The 24,486-nt window shown below is 47.9% G+C and overlaps 1 protein-coding gene across 4 annotated transcripts in view; it reads left to right on the top strand.

The window, feature by feature from the left end:
• Nucleotides 1–24,486, top strand: part of CSMD2 (CUB and Sushi multiple domains 2) — a 651,518-nt gene that overhangs the window by 619,595 nt on the left and 7,437 nt on the right. For all 4 annotated transcript variants that reach the window (XM_014605014.3, XM_019487966.2, XM_059729594.1 and 1 more), the window contains 11 exons: nucleotides 457–633; nucleotides 1,189–1,368; nucleotides 3,913–4,086; nucleotides 4,921–5,094; nucleotides 12,190–12,263; nucleotides 13,583–13,694; nucleotides 15,940–16,119; nucleotides 16,783–16,848; nucleotides 17,601–17,762; nucleotides 18,514–18,626; nucleotides 20,345–20,432. In XM_014605014.3, the coding sequence (XP_014460500.3) occupies nucleotides 457–633; nucleotides 1,189–1,368; nucleotides 3,913–4,086; nucleotides 4,921–5,094; nucleotides 12,190–12,263; nucleotides 13,583–13,694; nucleotides 15,940–16,119; nucleotides 16,783–16,848; nucleotides 17,601–17,762; nucleotides 18,514–18,626; nucleotides 20,345–20,432 (1,500 nt within the window). The remainder of the gene's footprint in view (nucleotides 1–456; nucleotides 634–1,188; nucleotides 1,369–3,912; nucleotides 4,087–4,920; nucleotides 5,095–12,189; nucleotides 12,264–13,582; nucleotides 13,695–15,939; nucleotides 16,120–16,782; nucleotides 16,849–17,600; nucleotides 17,763–18,513; nucleotides 18,627–20,344; nucleotides 20,433–24,486) is intronic.

Below are 24,486 nucleotides of genomic sequence, written 5' to 3'. Positions count from 1 at the left end.
TGAGATCAGGTTTGCATACCTTAGTACAACTTGCGCCTGCAGTGGTCAGCATCAAGTGACAGAAAGCCTGTCCCGGCTTCCCCTCCGTAAGACCAATAACAAGGATGTTGGCTCTCAGGGTTGGGGTACCTTTTTGAATCCCTGGATGAGGCCAACATGGTAAGTATTTTGTAGGCAAGAGGGTTTCAAGGGCAGTGAATCCCTCATGCAGATGTCCCTACTGCATATGGAAGTTGCACATCGGCCGCAGAGGTCCTGCCCGGCCATTTGCCCTAGCGATTGAGGCTGTTGCTCTTGGGATGTTTTTTCCTGTGCTGCAAAATAAGTGGATTTGACCCAACGCATCTTGAGATCCATTGATTAATCCAGAGGTCTCTGCAGCTCGGTTTGCTTCTGTTGAGACTGCGGTGGTGTTCATTCTTCTTTTTTTTAACTTTGTTCTTTTGGCTTTTTTAGTTATATCTTGTGGAAACCCAGGAACTCCCAGCAACGCGAGAGTCATGTTTAATGATGGCTTGGTTTTCTCCAGCTCCATTATATATCAGTGTCGGGAAGGGTATTATTCTACAGGGGTGCTGAGCAGGCACTGTACTGTCAATGGGACCTGGACTGGGACCACTCCAGAGTGTACAGGTAGGTGCCCGGAGGGGTGTTCATGGAAGATGAGATGAATAATACACGGGAGACTCCCAGGCTAGGCTGCCCAGGAGCACATGCTAAACACCTAGTTAGGGAACTGGATGTGTCCACAAGCACAGGGGAAAGACCATTAAATTAACTAGTGCTGGTCGAAACAGTTCTTCACACAAACTCTTTGAGGCTCCTGAGCGCCTCCTGCAATGAATGCTCTGGCTTCTGCTTTGTCTTCCCAGTCTCCAATCACAAATTTCACAAGCAGATGTGAGCTGTCCCGGAGCCTCACTCTCTTGGCTGCCTTTGCATGTGATAGTCCTGCCCTTTGGCGTGCAGGCACCGATGAGGCGGTAGTTCAGAAGCCAACGATGTATATCATATATATGGAGCACATTCAGCTCCTTTAATCTGCAAGTGAAAGGCGCTGCCTGAGTCCACAACTAGGTCAGGAAAACGTCTTGGGTTAGAAAACACAATCTTAAAATATGTGCCCGTTGTATCATCCATGTGGTGTGTGCACCAGAAATGTAACTACTGTGTCTTCTCCTTTCCCAGTGATAAACTGTGGTGACCCAGGTGTGCCAGCCAATGGCATTAGGCTAGGAAATGACTTCACCTACAATAAAACGGTAGTATTTCAGTGCACCCCTGGCTACATGATGGAGTCGGACAGAGCATCCTCTCTGACCTGCACAAAAGACCGGACCTGGAACGGCACCAAGCCTGTCTGCAAGGGTGAGACCCTGCTTTGTCAACTGTACATGTTTAAAGATGTTAAGTTATCAGCCACACACTTCCTGCAGCTCCTGGGACCTTATCCCCATTTTACTGATAGTAAACCGAGGCTCAGTGACTTTCCTGGACTCCCCTTGGTCCCATGCTTGTCTTCTGACAACTGGGCCATCTTTCCTGTAGGACTGACCTGCATGAGTAATTACTCAGCAATGCGAGGGGACAGATGTATGTTGGGGTGGAAGCCAATATGCGGAGCAGACCCAAAAGTAACTGCCGCGTGGCCTGCATTGTGGTTTAAGAGAGAAAAACACTCATCTAGTTCTCCCGCAAGGAGTCTGTTGACTCTGAAATTATCCCGGTGCTGTGTAATACGTTGCAGCCCCATTGTCCCCACCTTGTTGTCACCATTTACACCAGGGCAAAGCATTTCCATTCTGATTTAGTAGCATGTTGGGCTCCCCTACCCACACGTGCTTGGCATTTGGCATAAAGGCATCAGGCACCAAGACAGCAAAGGGCAGGTGCTTTATCTCTACAGCAGTCACTGTCTTCTGTGAACAAAACCGAGGTTCGATACCTCTTGCCATGTTTGGCCCATTCATAGCACTGTGCGCACGGCAGGAGGGAGACATGCAGCAGACGTGGAAGGCTGGCAGAAGCACACTTGGTAAATTATTGTGAAAAGGTAGCACCTACTCCATCTCGTAGGGAGAGGCGGCAGAATCCATCATCATAAACAGCCCAGTGCACAAGCAGATCAGCAAGTAATGGCCACCGTTTTGAACCTCTGCTGTGGTTCACTAGATATAAATAATCCATGCCTTTGCTTTGCAGTGACAGGCTTACCCAGCTATTACCCAGCTCTTGTATACTATTTAACCTGTATGCTTTATGGTTTCTTAAAGTGTGGCTTACGGTTTACTAATCCGGTGGCATTAATGTTTTGGGGTTTGCTAGCTGTTGCATTACGCTCATAAGTGTTTCTTATGTAAATGAGTGAAAGTCTAAGAGCTCTGCTGTATGCTGCAGCACTCCAGCTGGGCAAGCACTCCCCTTCAGCAGAGGATCTGCCATCCCGCGTCTTTTCTCCAGCCTCTGCTGTAGCTTCACATTTAAAGATCACTTGGGTTTTCACATATTTTCATTTGTTTCATCTTTGCATGTTTGCTCATCGTTATATTTTCAGCTTTGTGTTTCTTCCTGGGATGCGTCTCCTTCTCCACCATGATATTGCACTGACCTGAGCTCTCAACCCCACCGCCGTCCCTCGGGCTTCTGTGTCAAAGCCTTGGGATGGTCCCTAAATACACTAGTCCTCTGTAATACTTTGTTGCTTGGAGGTTATCCATTGATTGCTGGCCAGTTAACTGGTTGATCAGCCTGAATAATTCATCCCTTTGCTAATTAATTCCATTTGAATGAGTAGGAAAACTGTTCAGACAACCAGAATAGACTTAGCATAGCACTAATAATTCATCACTTGAACAGAAGGTAAGGAACGGTAGAAAGCACAAGATATATGTCGCTCACAAACTTTCCTCTTCAGGGTGCAGCCCAGAGGGACATACTGTAAAACCTGCTTCCAAAGGGAGTGTTTCGGAGTCTGACTTTTATAGGAGAAATGTTACTGTGGGGGGAGGAATGAGCCTAGAGGTTTTGGAAACGTCCTCGTCTGTGGGAGAAATCAGTTCCTAAGAGGGACTGAGCTCCTTGCTATGCCTCTGACTAGCTACTGTCTGAGGCTTCAGAGCCCGGGCTCAGGACAGTTAGCATAGATAGATACTTCTGGGTTTCTTTACCTGCACTAGAATAGCAAGAGAAGGAAAGTTTGGTCAAGGCCCTAGATGTGCCTGTGCAATACCTCATTCTCTGAATGGTACCGATGCTGTTAAAACCGCAGCAGACCCATTATATACAATTGATTGCTTATCATCTGAGTCAGCGGCTGCAAAGAGCAGCGCTCCGTTCTTTTTCTTCATTTCTTGTCACTTTGAGCTACTAAAGCAAGATCATAGATAACAGGGCCCTATTCTCAACTGGAAACCCTGCCTGTTTCTATTGTTGAGCATCTGGACGGGTCATTGCTAGGAGTTTGAAAGCAAGGGAATGGCAACGCTTCCTAAAGAAAACCCAAACTGCGTGAAATTCGTAGTATTTCTTGATTTAATTGGTCACTCAAAGCGCTTTCAGATTTTCCAAATTCTCTGGATCTTCTAAAGAACCTGGGGCTGAGTTTCCTACCGTCCTGGATCCGATTTGTAATTTTAGGTGGAACCTCGCAAAAAAAAACCCCAACTCCTGACCCGGCTTTGATTTGGGATGCGTTTGCTCATAAAATTCAAAGCAACCCCACACCCTTTGCGAACACATGTATATAGCAGGAAACATTTGCACGGCCCCCTTGCAAACCCAACCCACTGAGAGTTTCTTGGACAGCTGAACATAGCTTTGATCCTAAGTGGATTTACTTGCTAATGGAAACAACTAGGTTAAGTAGTCATCGGAACTGAACTGTGCTTATTTCTTATATTTTTCTTTCCTCAGCTATCATCTGCAAATCCCCTCAAGCCCTCCCCAATGGGAAAGTCGTGGGCTCTGATTTTAGCTGGGGTTCGAGCGTGAGCTATGCCTGCCTGGAAGGATACCAGCTCTCTCTCCCTGCTGTCCTGACCTGCGAAGGGAATGGGACTTGGAGCGGAGAAATCCCGCAGTGCTTTCGTAAGCAGACCGCCACGTTCGTTCGTGTGCAAATGTAGCGGGGTTAAGGCAAAGACACCGAGTGCTGTGCCCTCCCAGGGAATTTGTCTTCCTGGATCACGTGAAGGCACATACTCCAGCATCCCCCATCATGCAAAGCCTTTCTTAAAATCCAGGGCCTTATTTAGGTGGCTCAGGAGGAGCTGAGCTCTTTTGAAGTCCTCCTTGAAGTGTCTGAAGGCCTCAACTGAAAAGCACCAACAAAGGGCACCGTTCGCTACAGCGGGCATTGCAATGCTTCCCCGCGGCAGGTCTTCGATTGGATTAAAACCAGCGTGTCTGATTCAGTACCTATTAGTTAAACGCCTCATGCTGATCAAGCCAGATTTTAGCTCCCTTCTTTCGTGGAACGGTTGGCAACAACACAATACCTATTTTCATATTAAGCGGCACAAAGACCTGACTGCGTCCCTTACCCCTTTCCCTGGCTGTTGTATAATTAGCGGGCTGTGCATGTGATGTGCACCGCGTGGCAATCTGACATTGTACAATTAAGGAGAGGTTTTCATGTTAACCACACCATTATGCAAAAAAAAAGAGCGAGGCGGGGGGGGAACCCCAGAAACCTTCTGTTCCTCCTACCTGCATGGAGAAAGGAAAAGTCGATTAAATTAAACGGAAGTGCCCAGAAAGCAGCCAGCATGCCATCTGCTGCTAGCAGTTTCCTGTGCAATATCAGTGCGGTTGATAGTTAGGGATTCGGGGGGGGGTTGACCCTTAATAGAAGCGAACGTAACCCATTACTGCCTCCAGTCTGTGATGAGCTCCATCGCCATCCTCTGCTCACTTTTCCAGCTGTGTTTTGCGGTGATCCTGGGATACCGGCTCAAGGCAGGAGAGAAGACAGAGGGTTCACGTACCGCTCGTCGGTCTCCTTCTCCTGCCTGGCCCCGCTGGTGCTGGTGGGATCCGCTCGGCGGTTCTGCCAGTCTGACGGGATGTGGAGTGGGACCCAGCCCAGCTGCATAGGTAAGAGCAGCCCCTTGCACCTGCACAGGTAAAGTCAAAGACTTCGAGGTCTCACCCAGGCTGGCTCAGGTGTCATAGTTTCATAGCTGTTAAGGGCTGGAAGAGACCTTGCAGATCATCGGGTCCAGCCCCCCTGCACTTGGGCAGAAAAGACGGCTGAGATCAGATGACCTCAGCAAGGTGGGCATCAAGACAATTTTAAAGATCGCCAGGGTGGGTGACTGTACCGTTCCTCCATAAATCCTGTCTCAACCCTCTTCTTTCCCCTTCCTCCTACCTAGCCCCCCGTGTCTTCTACGGTCAGGCCTGGAAGGAAGATAGGCAATTCCCTTTGGCAGACAAGACAGGCATGCGGCCAGCTCACTTTTCTGGTTTCAGCGGTGCAGACCTCGTGGCCGCCCCAAGGACTAGGAGAACCCGGGGGCCTTTCCCCTAGATGTGGGCTTGCTTCGCGCACAGGTTTCACAGGCCCCAGAAGCCAGCTCTGCTCATTTGCCATGCCCACTGCCCTCGAGCATTTACAACAAAGCCCCAATTGCTGCCAAAATTAACCAGGTTTTTTATTCATGTGACCTCTGTGGTCGAGGGGCAAAGACTTCCTACAAGCTCAGCCTCTAGCAGCTCCCAGTAAGAAATCCCAGGAGGATTTTGCTGGAGGATGACCACCTCTGAATAATCAAATTACCTAAACGGGAGTTAGCCTCTTGAAATTCTGGCCATTTATTCCAGTGCTTGTGGTAGAGCAAGTGACAGAGCTCGGTCAAAAATATGGGCCGCTTCTGGGTTTCTTTTTGCCGCAGTACCGTTTTATTCTTGCCCTGCCCACAAAAATCATCCGTTTTTAGTTTTAGTTTCCAGGAAAATAGGAGCATAACTTTTTCATTTAATTGACAACGTTTTTGTTTTAGTCTGACTGCTTCAGCTAGTGGCAAGAAAGAGCCTCGTGGGGTTTGTTGTCCTAAACCGGTCCATCCATTCCTGCATCCTGCCTCCATAACACTTCTGAGGAAGGCAGTCCCTTCTTTTCTGCCGCAGTCGAGTTGTGCGGTGCTGTGTGTAGCTGGGAGGGCGACGTTCCTACGCAGTGGCTATAGTGACTTGTTGGCAACCAAATGCATAAGATGATAATGCTGTTTTTATAGCTTGTGCAGCTACCAGTATTAAAGAGGCACCCAGTTTGTTTCCATCCACCAAAAGGAGCTATCGCATTCCACTTAGCTTGACTAGTATTTTGTATTTAGGCAAACAACAAAGCCAGGGAGAACAAGGTAAAATCACTACCAAAGGAGGACAGTGTGTGTGCACGTGCACGCATGTGCATGTGCACACACCAGTGTATCCTCTGCTATATTGGAATTGTATCCAGCATGGAAGATGCTCCTCACAGAAGTGCAGCACCCTTGAAAAAGTGAAGGGGCTTGTGTATAGCAAACCGAATGCCAAGAGTGACTCTTCCCAGCTAAGGGGTTAGGATGCAAACTTAGATACAAATTGCAACGCTTCCTCTGTTTGCCAGTTTCCTGTGGCTTCCAAAGCCTCGTGCAAGCTCGAGGAAGCATATAATTATAATTAGTCATAACATTGTCTCACCTGTTTTGCAATCCAGCTACAGCCTTTCACTCTGCAGCAGTAAATTCCCGAAGCGGACTACGTGCTGCCTATCTATCCAGCACATCTATTCCATTTCTGACATCAGGCCCGTATTATCTGGACACTAAGAATAAGAATAATAAATAATAAAAAAACCCTGCGTTATTCTAAATTTACCTGCCACCAGTTCACATCTTTGTCCTCCTGTGTCAGATGGTGTCACTAAGAAAGGACTCGTCGGGTTTTTTTCCCCGTTGTTTTCTACTTTTAATCTAGCTAGCTGGCCAGGAACACGGTGCCGTCTCTGCGGCGCTGGCCGCTATAGCAGCTCTTAAATATCTCAGTCAGAGTTGCCTCTTAATGCGTCATCTCCTCTCCGCAAGGCCTTCTTCAGGACCCCGCCATCAATCCTCAAGAATATGGCACCCACACCTGCGGAGGAGTGCATCAAACCACAGTATTAGCGGGCATGACAAACGCGGCCCTTTTTATCACCAGAGAAATTTACTTTGCTCCTTCAGATGCATCTCCCTGCCGCAAATCACAAGAAGCGAAAAGACTTGTCTGTCTGCAAAACCCTGACCCGAGCCGTCAATTCCCGGCCGAGCGACGGGCATTATTTATTCAGGTCTCATCCATTCTCGCGCCATGTTAGACTGCTGGTGCTGTCAGGCCCCCAAAATACAGCCAGGAGAACCGGATTTTAATGCGCTTCACCCTGCACCATCCATCAACTTCCGCCTCGTCCGCGGGATGGGGCTGGTATGTATTTATTTATTTCTTTATTTTATCGGAGACGCTGTGATTTATCTGGGGGCCTCCATCAGATGCCATGGAAACGGCACCGGTGATAAATGACGGAGGCTCAGCCGAGCCGAATAAAGTGAAATGAATTAGCTGCTGTGTTGCAGCACCAAATTGGCTGCACTTTGTATGCCTTGTTTACTGACTTGCAGTTCCCAAGGACCCAGGGAGAGCTCGGGGAAGCACGTCAGGATGCTGCATGAAGAGGTTGATCGCGCGGGTCATAAGGAATAAAAAAAGTCCAAGCCCGTCGCTTACAGAGCTCATGTTCCCCTTGCCCCTTAGCTGCAGTGAGGAGTGGCAGAGGTTTTTCTATCTCTGCCATACATTGGTTTGCCAGCGGCTCTTTCCTGTACCCGGGTACATCCGATTCATCTGAGTCTTAGGGAACAAATGATATGGAAGAGTTTGGATGTGCTCACGGAGGTACTGAACGTCCCGTGGAGAAGCGGAGGGAGCTGAGTGGGGACTACAGAAGGATCCCATCTGACATTTCTTGCACACGTGCTGGCCTCTGGCTGCTTTACCACTCCATCCAGGAAGGGCACGGACCATCTGCAGACACCTCCTCAGCCTGATGAAGGGCGTTTGTGCCCCAAGGCTTGCTAAGAAGAATTTTTCCAACTCTTTGACTTGGTCGAATAAAAGAGATGGGATTGACCCAAAGAGCTGACATTTTGCAAGCACAGCCATCCTCTGGTGGCATCTCTCTGTGCTTTTTTCAGGGGCGTATTTGTTCGCCGTGTTGGTCTGAGACAAAAAGAAATGCAAAACTCCTGGTTCAGAGATGATACCTTTCACCATCTTGAATTTCCCCTGAGCCTGAAGAAGGGCGTGTGAGCCCGAAAGCTTGCAAAAAAAAAATCATTCTTTTTGCGATTTCTTAGGGGGTCTAATAAAAGGCATCATCTCTGAACCAAGAGTTGTAGAGTTTTGCATTTCTTTTTGTCTTGGGTTGACACAGCTATCAAATACATCCCCAACACACGGAAGATGCTGAATTTTAGCCAATTTTGGATTTGAGCAACAAGAAAGATTTCTATACCTCCCTGCCTTTCTGGCGCCTGACACCACCAGGGAAGGAATCCTGCCGGATCTGCACATCAAAGAGCGACTCACAAAGACACTCTCATGGACCCGGAAGAACAGACTTCCACCTTCAGCTTCCTCTGTGCAAAAAAATAAAGTTTATTTTCTACCTACGGGGACTTTTTTACCATCTGTCATTTTCCCCGAGCCCAAAAGCTTGCAGAAAAAAATAATTTTTTTTTGCAATTTCTTAGTTTCTTTAATGAAAGGCATCACCTCTGAACCACGGGTTCTAGAGTTCTGCATCTCTCTGTCCTGTGCATTTATGCCAGGCCCATCACCATGCTGTATGAGCCCTTGGCATTGCTGGCATCACTAGCATTGCAGTTAAACACGCTATTTTTTATCCTGTTCTCTTGCAAAATGAGAGCCGCGGCTCCTTGGGAGATGGCAACTCACTTCAGCTCAGTGTGGAGGTCCAGGCCTAGCACTTAACCCTGTTTGCATCCGTGCACTGCCTTCTCTTGCACTGGCACACGGCGTGCCAATTTAGCAAGCTAGGCTGCCTGCTGCTCCGTCCATGCTGATTGTTCTCAGCCCTTTACAGGGAAGAGTCTTCTTCAAGGTTGTTCTTGCTGTTTTGAACCTTTTACCTGTTCTCCACTCCTGGCAGAAGAGAGGCCTTTTCAGCATCCTTCTTGTCTACTGAGACTGAGCGGGGATTTGCAAACAGTCTCCAAAAATACCAACAAAAACCCCAAAATAAAACCCACACACGGATGGCAATCACTCAGTTGTTCTCTGTGCCCTTGGAGGATAGGACAAGGAACAGGCTTAAATTGCAACATGGGAGATTTAGATTGGCTGTTAGAAAGAATTTCCTCGCTGCGGAAGTGGTCAAGCGCCGGAACCGATCTCCTAAACGCCTTGTGGAGATTATGCCTGAAAAGCTTTTTAAGTGCAGGTTAGACAGATTTTCTGTTTGGGATGCTTTAAGCAAAAAACAGCCCTGCCTGGAGCAGGGGGCTGGAGTAGATGAACCGCCCGAGGTCCCTTCTGCCTTGACTTGATTCTGGTTGTGTGAGCAGGTCAGAAGGGGGGCTGCATCTTAGGGCTTGCAGGGGTGGAGTACGGATACGATACTCGTGGCTGGTTCTGCTTCCTTATGAACCCATCCAGGATTGTCATCCATCACCCTCTCTCAATAAGACTTGCTGTGCTGCTTTCCTGATAAGGGACTGTAACATCTTTGATCAGCTTGGGACTCAAGTTGAAAAAACCTGTTAACTTTTTTTTTTTTTTTAAGGGGGAGGGAAAGCTTTTACTAAGGACTCATGAGTTGTTAGAAGCGAACTGCTGCATCCACCTCATCCTGCAACTAAACCACCCCAACTTGGACCCTCGCTGAAGCAGGATGAAAGCTGCAGAGGTTTTGCTGCCATAGTTTTCCCTCCTAGATCATGCAGGCTTCTCTATTACCAGCTGATATCAATGGCCTTCGATTTAGCTGCAATTGTTACATAGATCTGTAACCTCATATAAACTCGCTGCATTTCCGCCTGCGTTCGATTGATTCCCAACTCATGTCTGCGCACTCGGGGGAAAAAATAGCAAATGTATACTCTAATGGTAAAGGCAGGTATTCCTTCTGAATTGTGCGTGTCCATCTTCTGATGGACTGGGCCAAACTAGGCATCATGAGAGATGATGTATCTGAGATGCATTAACATCTCCGGTCACCATCTATCACCACAAAATAGCAGGACTCCGAGATGACTCTTGGGTGGCAAAGCAGAATCCAGATGAACAACCTCGCCGCACGGCCTTTCATAGCAACTGCAGTCCCACTGCAACGGGAACAGAGGAGATGTAAAAGAGCCTCTCGCAAGCTAAACCCAAAGGTGGCATGGGACAACAGCATGGCATCCAAGTGACCCAGCGCCACAAAACCCCCTGCATGTGGGACTGGATTGGGATCGTGTCCTTTGCTGATTCTTAGAGCAGAATCCGGCTATTGTGCATCCAGCCACTTTACTGTTTCCCCACTGGGACCCCTGCCTACAGAGCACTAGGGGGTTGAGATACACTCGACCCAGATAACAGAGGACAGTAGAGCAACCTAAGAGAAGGCAGCAGAGCCAGCAAGCAAAGTGGTTCACTCTTAGCATCACCCCCCAGGAAGCAAAAGTTTTTTGTGATACCTGAAGAGCTACGATGGAGGGGAGGCCTTACCAAAATGCACGTATTTCCCACCCACTCCTTTCTCAGCCATACAGCGGAGCAGTCTCTTAAGGGCATGGCCAGACAGACACGCATTTGCACTGTTTTAAAGCGGGAAGACCTATCGCTCGGGATGATATCGGCTGATCCAGTATAACTGTTTAGTCTGTGTGTCTCAGTCCTGCAGTAAGTGAAGCTAAACTATTATAATTGATCCCATAATAAATGGGGTCAGGTATTACTGTGAGTAAAACTAAACTATTATGATTTATCCCATAATAAATGGGGTCAGGTATTACTGTGAGTAAAACTACACTATTATGATTTATCCCATAATAAATGGGGTCAGGTATTGCTGTCTCGCCTTGCTTCCTGTGGGATTGTTCTGTGAATTCAGTGGTATCATGATCAGTTCCCATCCTTCCTTTATGAGAGCGTTTAATCTGTCCATGCCCACAGGGGTGGGCAGCTGGAGGAGCCCTTGGAGGCTGTGGGTTTTGCCTGCCCGTGTGGTGAGTGCCAGAGGATGCTAGTTGGAGCCGATCAAAAGATAGGAACTTTATTTATCGTGTGAATTTTTATCCCCCCAAAATCATTTCGGGGTGGGGGGTTGTGGAAATGTTTCTGAATGTTTCCACCTGCTCCAGCTTCTTCCTTATATATGGTCTAGTGCAGGGGTGCTTGACCTGTGACCAGATGCAGCCCACAGAGACAGTCTGGTCTGTGGGCCTGATCTGGTATGTGCAAACTTTTGGCCCCAGATGGAGCCCAGCATCCAGCCCTGTTCCCAACCCTGACCTCGTGCATCCCAGATTGGGCCTGCTGCTGCTGCCGCTGTTCCAGCCCCACGTGCGCCAGTGGGATCTTGTTCCCAGGGCCAGGACTTGGAAATCCAGCGGCAAGGGAGCAGTGACACTGCTAATTGCCACCGCTGTCCTGCCACTAAATTGCCAGCCCTCCAGGGAGCCTAACAGGCCAGATCCCATGAGCCTGTGGGGAAGGGGGGGAGATTGAGCACCCCATGTCTAGTGAGTCATGAGCCCCTGCTATGGTTTTGCTGATGTCTACTGAAAAATGGTGCTGCCCAGCCTGAGATGCCAGAGTACCAACCCCTGCAGGAGTTTTGTATAATCAGATAATCACGTGCGGAAATGCCAGGCGGATTGTGTCGTGTTTTTTGTCCACGCCGTAATGTGCCCCTGGTTGCCTTGTGTTGGAACAGCCAAGGTGTGAGAGACTGAAATAGCCACGCGTCTTCTTGTTAGTACAGATTATTTAGATAGCGACTGTATCACCCATGGGAAAGGAAAGTGTGAACTATTCTTTTAAACTGTATGATGGGGCTACTGGGCCAAAAGTGGGCATAGAGGCACAGCTCTGACTGTGCTCTCATGAACATCCTCCCTATCTAGGCTCTTTACAATGCTGCCTGTTTCTCTTTTTCCTTTTAAGATCCTACTCTCACCACATGTGTGGATCCTGGTGTGCCTCTCTTTGGGATGCAGAACAACTCCCAAGGTTATCAGGTAATGCTATCTTGCATCGCTCCACACCCCTGGGGTAAGCAGACAGGATGACAAAGTGCACCAGATCTCTGGTGGGCTTTGAAGGCTGAGCCTGCAAAAAGATTCGCGAGCACTATGCTAACATCTGCAAATGCCATACGTGTGCACTTTGATGGGTGTGAAACTGGACACGACGGAGGGGATCAGCTGCAAATCTGATGTCGCTCTGTTTCCCGTGATGCTAGGTGAAATCCTAGCCCTGGTGAAGTTAGTAAGAAAACGCCCATTGATTTGAGTTGGGTCACGATTTCTAGACTATTTGGATGATGCGTTCATCATTTGCAATGCGCATCTCGAACTGCCGCATAAAAAAAGAAATTAAAAAATGCAAGGCCACCTGTAGAAAAATAGACTGAAAAAATGTTTCCAAGGGCACTGATTGTAGGAGTTTTTACATTACCGCTGTGCTTAAATAGCAGAAACCAAATTAAAAAAGATCAGGTTTTAAATTGTATAATTTAAATTTGGAGTCAAGAATGCTTCTGTGTGTGTGTGCGCCACATTTGCTTTTTTAAACGGGAACATTTTTTTGCCATGATGGAGACCTAAATAAAGCAGCATCGTGCTGATGGTCTCTGAGAAACAGAAAGTGAATCTGTCCAGCCCGGTTACATTTCTAGTACTCTTTTCAGACTCCCGAGCCCGCGATGACCTTTATATTATAAGTAACAGATGTTTCCCATGGTCAGCGGTATTTATTTTGAATGTCCGTCTAAATATGTATGAGAAGGTCGAACGTAATCACTGTTCCTGGAGAGGAGAATAATGATTTCTTGGGCATTGGTATGGCTCCTGCCAAAACAGGGCCCTGATCCTGTTGGGGCCTGTGGGAGCACCTCGAACAGCTAATACAAAAGCAGGTAAAGGACTGGACGTGAATGCTAATGCAGTTCTATCCCTGGATTATTTTGGAGGCAAAATGCATCGTTTCGATGGGAAAAGTAATTCCAGTTTTGAAACATTTCAACCGCCTTTAGAACTTGTCTCGCAGGGATGCCAGTTTGGGGGCAAATACATGACATACAGGCTGTGCTCCCCATTGCGACTTATCTTGCCAGTTTGGGGGCAAATATATGCCATACAGGCCGCACTCCCCATTGCGACTTATCTTGCCAGTTTGGGGGCAAATATATGACATACAAACCACGCTCTCCCATTGCTGTATGAACAGTTAAGCAAAAATGAAGGTCTCCCAAAGGTTTCAAATACCCTGGGATTGGCAGCATATCACTTTTAAAAAAAAATTAATTTTTGCTTTACACTGTCTTCCTCTGTGATAGGTGGGAAGCGTTATATTCTTCAAGTGTCAGAAGGGTTACCTGCTCCAAGGATCCACCACCAGAACGTGTCTCCCCAACCTGACGTGGAGCGGAGCGCAGCCCGACTGTGTCCGTAAGTGTCGGAGGGGGAGCCTTGTCTCTCGCCTTGCTCCTTCGCTTTACAAAGTGAATCCCCGGCTGCTCCAGTGAGAGATGTGGAAAAGGGGAGTCTGAAAATACCACGGAGCCGAAGGGGACCACACTGCCACTTCTTTGTTGACGTGGACACACTAGATCTCACGGCAGCCAGCTTGATTTTTTGTTCCCCCCCCTTTAGAGAAAGCTCTTGACCTTGCACTGCGGTGAGGTTTTGTGGCACACTTTGTACGACCCGATGATGTTATAGTCACGACCAAAAAAACAAAAAAAATCTCAGTTTTCGTGAACCAATTCAGCCAAAAAACCTCTAGAGCAGATGATTTGTCTCTTGCTTTGAAAGGTGTGCGATTCCCCAGCTCCCACTCCAGCTCAAAGAAAGTATCTACATACTTTCCTATGTAAGGACTCCATATCTTACATACTGCAGCTCACCACTCTGTTAGGGTCCTAAAGGACCAGGAAGCTCATCATACCCCAGCATGAGTCAAATCTCAGCCCCAAGGTCCTGTTCTCTCCCTTTCTGCTAGGATGTATTCAAATCTGTTCTTCGCCTTCTTCAGTGAATAATTTTCCCATTTGCTGTCCCCAGTCCAAGATGGACTTGCCTAAGACAGCTGAACTGGTTGCGAGTCATTTAAAATCCTTGACATGCAGAATCAAAGCTGCACATATACTGCTCCACTGCGCTGGAAGGGAGCGGCGATTCTCTGTAACTTCCTTTTGTAATTAGATTCCCTGACTCCTGGATAGGAAGATTGTAGGTATAAAGCAGCAAACACAGCTGTAAGTGGTAGTAGGCTGGTGCTCACAAGAGTTGAAACAAAGATGTGCCTGCAGCTGACCTGTGACAGTGAGAAATGCTAAGTTGTCATCTCTTGGTTTTTCATAAAGCTTCCTACATCCGTGCAATTTGCAGGGGTAATATTAGGTGCAGTTATTGGTAATGCACTGAAGACTAAAACACAGTGATTACAGCCTTTGCCACTTGTGCTCTGTGTTACCTTGAGTAGGTCATTGAGACTGTCGGTAACTTAGTTTTACTATCTTTAAATGGTATGATGACGATGGTGACAATGATGACATATCAGGGAGAGCATTGAAGATTCATTGAGGTTTGGAAAAAGGCTTTGAGGTCCACAGAGGAGAATTTAGAGCAAGGATCAGGGGAAGCTTGGCTTTCTGAGTTGCGTAGTCACCCCTCAAGGAAAGTGGTGGCACATTGAACAGGTCGTGATGGAGCCATACAGACTAAAAGGGTAGTGAGCAATGGTGGGAATCACAAGCACTCAGCCCTTCTGAGGATTTGCCCCTGTGATTCTGCAGACAGGCTGGTGCACGGGTTTATTCAGGCAGCCCATCTGAGGGAGGCAAAATAAGGAGAGAATCCATCGCTCAGTAGCTGTCTAGCACTACCGATATAGCTACAGCCTTATCATGATTTAATGTTCTTCTGCAAAGGTAGCAAGATTTGCCTTCAGGCAAGTCATCTATCTGCATGTTTACATGGTGACTTGATGTTGGGGACAAGGCCAAAGAAGGCATAGAGGAGAAGACAAGATGTTCTTGCTTTCAAGAAGAGTCACGTTCAGGAATAGGGACTGCACGGACATGGTTCCTCCTTGCTCGGTGTCGTTCGCTCCCTTTGTGGCTGCCTTGGAGCATAAGCTGGTTTGTCTCAGCCGTCCCGTGTCCTCCAGTGACTCTTCATTGTTCCAATGAACAATGAATCTTCGCCCCTGGCAAGGACAAAAACCTGAGGGGAAACGGTCTTAAGTGTCAGGGAGGTGAAAGAGTTTGAGGCACTGGTGATAAGAGACTATTGACTGATGTACTAATGGATTGGGTTTGATTGGGAAGTTTACATGGTAGCCCAAGTGACTTTTCTGGCCCTACGTGCACGTTCAAGTATTTCAAGTGGAAGCCCATTATTTATTAACATCACCATGGCTGGGTGAACACAAGCTTTGTGTGTGGCTGGATCTGGGGATTCCCAAACAGTTTTAATATTACAAAAAGTAATGGCCATCTAACTACAGAGACAAGTGGGTTTGGCCTGTTGGATTCCCGTAGCATGCGAGCATGTCAAACGCAGTGAGAGGCAACAGAAGGTGTTGAGCAGGAAGGAACTTTATTAGGGAAAACCTTGACCTCCATGGCATTCGCCTCTTCCATGTAGATCCAGGCAAGGCTTCTAATCTAGACCATTGCTCATCTTTCAGCTCACCACTGTAAGCAGCCAGAGACCCCGTCCCATGCTAACGTAGGCGCTCTGGATTTGCCATCCCTGGGCTACACCTTGATCTACTCCTGTCAGAGTGGGTTCTATCTCACTGGAGGATCTGAACACCGGACTTGCAAAGCAGATGGCAGCTGGACAGGAAAACCACCCATTTGCCTTGGTAAGAGCCCCAGTTTGCCATAGGGGGGCGGGAATAGAGGTGTTGGCTTGGGTTTAGTCTTGGTACCCATCCCACAAAGAGATGATCCAAGAGGAATTAGCCGTCTCCTCACGTGTGTTAGGTGGTGCTGCTGTGCTGGTCAGCGTTTTATTTAGTGACCGCGGGTCTAATATGAATAATGTAGGGCCTGATCCAACTCCAGATGAACTCAAGAAAGAGCACCCAAGTCTGCCATGCCAGGTAAATGCAGCTTGCAGACTCCAGACTAGCAGTTAGTGGAGATTATGTGCCTTACCTGCATCAGCCTTTGATGAAATTCCCACTAGAATCAGGCCTCTCACAGAAATGCAAATCGAGGGTGGAAATGCAAATCGAGGATGCTGAACAGGCCCCCAGCTCCCGAGGGCCTGCTCAGCATCCTTTTTGAGGTGCTGCTAACTAGGGATGTGCAGCCGTACCAGCAGGGGTGAGAAATGCTAGTCTGAGACTTGTATCTCTGTACCTAGCTGCTCTTTTCTTCACCGTAACAAATATCTGAGCTTTGGGAAGCCAGTAGGAAGCAGTTCCCACTCATCTATCACGAGCTGCCCCAGGGGAAATGACTTAACCATATTTCAGCGTCCCATCCTATTAATCTGCCGCGGGTTTGCTTCTTCTTTCTAGCTGATATTCGACCTAGTGGAAGACCAGTTGGCACTGCTCGAGATCCACCCCTTGCAAAAGTGTCAGGTACTGTAGTGCGGCCATTCGTTCCAGGGGAGGCGTTGATATTTAACCTGAACAAGAGAAATGTGGAATTACAAAGTGGTAATAAGTGATACCACAGACCCTCTTACAATGGCTCTGGTCCAAAATCTATCAGAGACGTAAGGAGCCACTGAGGCTGCTCCCTGCCTTTCCTCTACGGTGGTAACAACCACAGACACTCTGCTGGGTTCGGAGGTGGCTGTACACTTGGGTTGCTAGTCTCATAAACACCTAAGGGAGATGAGCCCCCCAACCTCTGCTGAATCTCCCTTAAGCGTCTATGAAAATACCAGCCCTGTGCATTCCTTCAAACAAGAGCTGGTTGAGGGTTTTTGTAATGATAAACGTTTGTATTTTGAAAATAAAAAACAACGTGGAACTTTTTTTTTTACTGCCAAGATCATTTTCCTTTGGTTTCTAACTTGCTGCACTTAGCCTTTCTCATGCCATTTTGTTGGACTCAACTTTCCAAACTTTGCAAAGAAAAACCCCCAAAAAATCGGTTTGATTTTTTTCTAAAGACCATTTTTAAATGTGTTTTGGCTGAGCCTGAAAACCAGCCACTGCATCCTTAGATAAATGCGTTCCTTCGCATCTGTCTGTTGTTTGCCTTCTTTTCTTCCCCAGAGACTTTCACAGTATGAAATCATTACCAGTGATAACAGAGCACTAGCCCTGAATTCATTCAACTCTTCTCAAATAACCCTCCTTCCTCCCTTCCTTGCTGTCCCCAGTTCCTGCTGATGTGTTTGCGAAGAATTCCCTGTGGAAAGGCTCTTATGAATACATGGGGAAGAAGCAGTCGGCGATGCTCACTGTCACCAGCTTCGATCCTGCCACCAGTAAAGTCAATGCCACCTTGATAGATCACAGTGGTGTGAAACTACAGGTGTCAGGTAAGCAGACCGAGCATGGCAGTGCCGTCTATTGATCTGTGCTCACCCTGGCAGGTGCAGTCGCTTGCTGACAAAAAGTGGCTGCTGGAGTCGATGAGCAGAGGAGAATTACTGTTTGGTTTTGTGAACGTGTATTGATTGCCAGCTGGTTCTTCAGCAAAACCACAGAGCTCTGAACCCCTCTTCTCGGAGAGGTTCGTAGGGACCCAAGTGTTGGACTTGACTTTGCTTGCCCGGGGCAGAGGCCGTTTTCCAGCTGCAAGCCAGGCCTTGAGCTCAGATGGCCCCATTAAGCTCCATTCCCTTTCTACCGCAGTGACAGATCCACAATTAGTTAACGCTAATGAAGTAAAATGGTGTAAACACCTCTTTGTTCGTTATCCCCTGTTCAGTGCTTTTCTCCTAATGAACTGGTTATAAAGCTTAAGCACTGACGGCTCAGATTTTTTCTTTCCATTCTCCAGATGGTCTATTATCCTACTGGGGTCCGTGGGGTGGTTTTTGTTCGGGTTTTATCACTTCATAGTGACATGCTTATATGATGCAGGAGTTGTTTCTTGCATTGGGAAGACAATGTTATTGCTTAAGCATCTCTGAGTTCAGGTAGAGAGCTTGCTAACGCGACTGCAAACCTCCAAAAATGTTGGGATCTCAGACTATTTGTTGCACAGGTTGGGTTTGAACGGGGTGTGAGGCAGGGTTGCTAGACCACAGATCTCCGGTTACTCTCACACCCCATGTTGTCTTGCAGGTATCTACAAGAGAGAAGATGTCCACCTCCTGCTTCAGGTTTATCAGATAACAGGCCCGGTGGAAAACTTTGTTAACAAGTTCAAGAATGATAAATGGGCTTTAGACGGGCACGTAAGTATTTCAGCACCAGTTCGATGGAGCACATAACTCTTCTGCGCTGAACTGTGGGTTCAGTAACACCTGCTCATCCTCTCCCAGGTATTATCAGCAAGGTTCAGCTTTTAGCAACACACATCTCTGCCACTTGCGTTGGAGTAACTCATTTAACGTAGAGCACGCTATCGTCTTCCGGGAACCCAGCAGCTAAAAGGGGATGCAACGCACTTTCCCACTGCAGTAGACTAGTGTTGCCCCAATGGTCGTAGCAGCCCTTCTGCTATCCTCTTGAGGTCATAAAAGTTTCTCATTATTCTCTGCTTTCAAATGGCTAAATCCTCTAGATAATCCTCTCCATGAATTCAATATTATTTCCTGTGCAGCGTTATATGTCCCGCCAACATCCAGCCAAAAAGAGCTAAGCTTTCCTTTTGAACTTGACTTCCCTGTGTCTCCGGGAGGTCCATACGCCTTTCAGAGGTCTACAAAAGTGGGTCTACAAGAAGCCGCCTTTTGACTGACCGGTTAGAGCACTAGCTGGTTTTAACACTGCCGAGTCAGCAATGGAAACCCTAGTTGTTACAAATAATATCCTGCCCCCCCACCCCGCAGGAGCCGAGTTTTTAACAAGCTGTTGGGTGGCTGCGCCTTCTTCAAAATGCGCTCAGCTTCTCGTGCAATTTAAACTGAATTAATGCTATGCATAAACTTCAAAGAGATTGCAGATATGAAGCAACTTCTGCTCATAAACAGATGGCTAATGGAGGGTCTCGAGTAAAATCCCGCTGCCTCGCTCCTCAAGTTGTTGTCGGGAGCCAAGCGCTAAACTTCATCTGCTGCAGTGAGCGGCGTATAAACAAGAGTTTGTTGGTCTTGTTTTACGGCACAGCTTTCTCCTCCAGCAGGCGCAAGGGTGGGCTATTTAATGCCACTCTACACGTTCAGAAAGGTTCACGTCACAAATGCAAACTTTACCGGGCTGGAGAACTCCGCACAGAGCTCACTATGGGGCTGGGTCTCCCTAAACGGTACTAGTCTATACAATTAAAGCTGGAAATACAACTACAGAGATAGCCAGCACTGGGCTTCGGGTTTCTTACTGGCTTATCTTAAAAGCTTCAGGATTTTCTTTCGAGCCCCGATCACAACTGACTCAGGCATCGGAGAGGCAAGCTGGTTCCCTTTCTGTATCTCTTCTCCTCGCCCTTAATAAATGTTCTGCAGCTTGGAGCTTTAGCTGGTAATTGTATCGATGCTATTCGAAGCCCAAAGCAGCTTGGACTCTGGCTTTTGTTGGCTCTGCAGGACCAGAAGGAACAAAGCGTTGGTTGTAGCCGGGAGGCCAGCGGTGCAAGTGGCTACGGTTAGAGTTCACAAGAGATCTGTGCATTGCTTAAGCCCTCAAAATCAGGCTTAAAGTAGCAGTGTACGGTCCTTGCACTGCACAGAGTTTAATGTTGCTTGCAGAAAGGGTATGTGCTGAGTAAGGGAGAGCATCATTTGTGCACAGGCACGTTGCTAATTTTAACCCAGCGTCTCATTAGTCTTTGTCACGAATATTTTGCTAAGCTGATCTTTGTGAGTAATTGTGCCCAAGTTTCTGCTGCTTACGGTGTTCTCAATATGCCCCCTTCCTTCCCCTCCCCTCCCCTCCACACACATGCATCAGGATACAACGAAACGAGGGAGATCCAGACTTCCTTATAAATATGATTTCCTTTTCACAATTCCAGGTCTCATCCGAGTCTTCAAGCGGCACCTTTGTGTACCAGGGCTTTGTACGCGGCGAAGGGTTTGGGCAGTTTGGCCTTCAGAGATTTGGTAAGCTTTGTTATTATTTTATCATCCCAGATCATTTGAGTTTTGGGCACTGGTGACAGCTTGGAAACTCCAAGCATTTTACTATTCTTGTGTGTGCACTTCAAGTAGGACGGGCCAAACCTGCAGCTGATGTCAACTGGCTTAGTCCTATTGACATCCTTGGAGCTGCACCTACGAGTGAAGTTACACATGACACTTAGACCATACTAATAGCACTTAAAATGTGAATGTGCACACATTAAAACTGTTCACAGTGCCCTCTGAGGGTCTCCGAGATATGACATACCAGGCAGGGGTTAGCTGCGGGCTGTGCTACCTAGCTTGTGTTATGGTAACTTCAGTCTGCTCCATGGAGATCAAGTGAGTAATCTGTAGTCCTCCAGCATCCCAGGATGCACCAATCTCCGTGTCCCCGTCCCCCCCACCAAACACACACAACCTGAGCAGGGAGAGAGCCCAGATGCCCTGTCTCCTAGCCATGCCCCTACTCACCAGTCCCTCTAATGGCAAGACAGAGCTGTGCGGGCAAGAAACGGTATTGAACCTCCATGCACGACTGCTCACGGCATGTCCAACTTCAACACTCCTTAACGCTCCACAGATTTAGCACGGGCTAAGTGCAACGTATAACCTCACCCTAAATTACACCAGGCGGGGAGCTGGCCTGGTAGTCCTCACCGATTCGGTTGTTTGAGATATAGACACTGATGCCGCCTCCTTCCTGCAGCCGGGACAGATATAAGCTCGAGTGATTTCCTACCTACATCCTAGCTGTGGCATCCCTCTAGCAGCGAGACCAGTAGAGGATGAGGGCAAAATGCTTTTATTCAAGGGGAGGGCAAGAAGATAAATATCTGTAATGAACTCAAAGAAATATGCACCCCACAAGGTCTGCTTGCTAGGGGTGCAGGAGATTCCTGGCACCATTGGAAACTGGGACAAAATTCTCCTTTGCCAGCCAGAAACCCAAAGACACAGCATAAAGAGTGTTGTCCAGTGGAGAGAGGACTAGCCTAGCAGTCAGGGTACCTGGGTCTGTCGCTGTCCCTCTATGCAATCCTGAGCCTATCCACCCCACCTATATAAAGGCAATTCTGCAATGATCCTGCATCATGACGGGTGCTGGAAGTTAGTTACCGACTCCAATACACTCATATGCTGTAGTAAAAGGAGGACAACGTGCGAGGGTCCCTCCAGCATGTGAACAGCCAGGCTGGCTTGGAGAACAGCATCCAAGGGGCTCACTAGCATGCTGTTTGCTCGTATTGAGGGCATGATTAGCCATTCTGTGTGCAACCCGTATAAGCAGCAGCCCCGCTGCCCCTCTTCCACATCTGTCTACAGTCATCTAATTACTAGCGGACCAGCACTAACGTGGGAACCCGGGGAGCAGGATGGGGACTGGAGACATGTGCTGCATTTCCTTCTTGCTAAAGCCCAGCACTTTACTTCTTTTTAAAGAGTGCTCAAGAGAGCCATGTGCTATTTGTTTATTGTTATAGCTCTGGTATTCTCCCTGAATACAAATCACCCTTGCAGAGGCTCCTTGCTGGGGTTGTGTGTCCACAAGGCTCTTTGAGTGAAGTTTTAAGGGCACTGAGATTTACTGAATAAAACTGACATACAAGTATCTTGCATTTATATATAATATCTTTCATCCCGTCGATGCCTAGGGTGCTTTACACGCCGCACACGAGCACTTGCCGTGCGCTGGACGTGGGCCCGCAGCAAAACAATGATCTGAATCATCCTATCCTTAAGGGGAGCTTCGATCCCATCTGGACCGTGCAGTTTGGCCAGATCTTTACTATAACCAGACATGCACACAAAGGAATTGCTCATCCTGCCGCTGAAATGCAGCCACCTCTGGGGTGAAACGCATCACTCATTTAATTCAGCTCAGCCATTTGAGACAGAACATGTTGGTCACATGCAATTTAGCGGGGTGGGAGAGGTGGTTTTCTATGTCCCAGCACATAGCTGGCCATGTCCAAGACTCAACCTCTTGGACAGCATCTTCAAATGGAGCTGCCTAAGTCTGTATTGAAGCTGATAGGAAAGTGCCCTCGTTTTGCAATAAAAAGGCATCAAGGAGAAAGGGTAAAAAAAATGTCACACGCATCTGAATGAGTCGGGTGTCCAAGTGTCATTATCTTTCAATGACTCCTGACTCACTTAGGCACTTGTGAAAATTATACCCTAGTGCCTCCTGATCCTGTGGCTTTCAGCGGGAGCTGTAAGTGCTCAACCCCTCTGAAAATCAGAGCCGTTTGATTTGCGGTCGTGAAGCCCCATGACTCCTTTTCAGAGCCTGAAGGAGCAGAGGGCTGGAAGGGCCGTCCTGCGTCACTGAGTCCGACTGCCTGCTATCCCGGGCCACCGTGTGACGCAGGCCCTTTCACAAACGGATCAGGCTCCCACTGCGCCCGCTGGGAAACTGTTCCAGGATTCGCTTCTCCGACAGGCAGAAAGTTTCTTCTAATTTGCAGGCTGGCTTTATACGTGCAGCCAATTTATTCTTGGCCCACGCTAGGGTTCAGCTTAAATCGCTCTTCTCCCTCCAAGGCGTGCGCCCCGATTGACATATAGAGAGCAGTCGAATGCCCTCTTAGCTTTTGTTTCTTCAGGCTAAAAACCAGACGAGTCCCTTTAACCTCTTCTTAACCCTTACCTTGACCAACTCAGCTCTCTTCTGCACCCGTTCCCATTTAAATCCCTCTTTCTGGAGCGTTGGTGACCAGAAGCACGTGCAATATTGCAGATGAGATGTCACCGGTGCCTTCTGCAATGATGTTTCTACTTCATTCTCTCTCCTGGAAGTAGCTTGCCTGATATAGTCTATGATTGCATTTGCTGTTGGTTTTTTTACAGCTGTGCTGGTTCAGAGCTACCTGATTGACTAATGCATCCAGGGTTTTCTTCACTTCTGTTGTTTCCGCTTAATGGAGCCTCTGTTTTTAAGAGAATTGAGTCAGAAGGCAAGACCCTCAGAAAACAAAGCCTGCCTTTAGGGTCCAACCAGTCCAGAGACCTTCTCAAAATTGCTGTAGAAACTGATAAAGCAAAGGGGTTCATGTCATCCAGGCCCTGTGGTGGTGGCTGGGAGACGACAGAGTAATGAAGTGGCATCGGTTCTCGATGAGATGTTTTTCTTCGAAGCTTTTCCCAGAGGCATCGGCCATTTCCGTTTTATAAAGAGTAGCAAACCGACAAGCCGCTGTAATTGTCACCGCTGCTTTATGTGCAGCAGAACTAGAAACCAGCACGTTGGAAGCTGTGCAGTTTATCCCCGTGGCTGGGTGCCAGCTCTTCCTAAAACAGGACGGTGTTGCACGCGGCTTGCATCGCAGGCCCCAGCCCGGAGTCGCTGCCATGAAGCTCGGGAGAGACATCAATAAATTATTTGGGAGCGGGATGGTAGAAGCAGGCTTTTGAGACGTCTCAGGAAGTTCCCCTCTTCCACGGGAAAGGGGGGCCCTTGAAGGTGCCTTTGTTTCGCCCCCAAAATTGGAAGCCGGTTGCTTTTGAAAATGTTGTCCTTTGCACTATTTCATTCCTTTAAGCCCCAAAACCTCTGGGCAGTGATTAACGGTACCTAGACTCCTGGCAGCCCCGGGCGAACTTTTAGTGTCGGCCGTCCCCTTTGCCAGAGATAATGATAATTATCATTTTTAAATTACCATTTTGGGGTCCCCTTTCTGTCTGGGCCCCGGGTGGCTGCCTGGTTCACCCATGCCTGTGTCCGGCCCTGGTGATTAGGGAGACAGGGGACCCCAAATCCTCCAAGATATTGAAGCATCTAACAATAGACATTTGGGATCCAAATCCCTTGGCATGATCTGTGCTTCAGCTTCTCCGTGCATCCCTTCTCCATCGGTACAACAGAGCTAATAGTCCCCACCGCACTTCCTAGGCATGCTGAGAGCACGAATCTTGTAAAGACTGCAGGAAGCTCAGACGCTGTAGCATTATGTCTATGCCGCGTGGGGCAGAGATACTGCCGCTAGCTTCGAACAGCAACCAGAGCAGTGTAGCCACATTCATGTAGCGTTTT

The sequence above is a fragment of the Alligator mississippiensis genome, chromosome 6 (assembly GCF_030867095.1).
Source record: "Alligator mississippiensis isolate rAllMis1 chromosome 6, rAllMis1, whole genome shotgun sequence".
Classification (NCBI taxonomy): Eukaryota; Metazoa; Chordata; order Crocodylia; family Alligatoridae; genus Alligator; species Alligator mississippiensis.
Note: the sequence above shows the minus strand (reverse complement) of the source record. Positions and strands in the feature narration are given on the sequence as shown.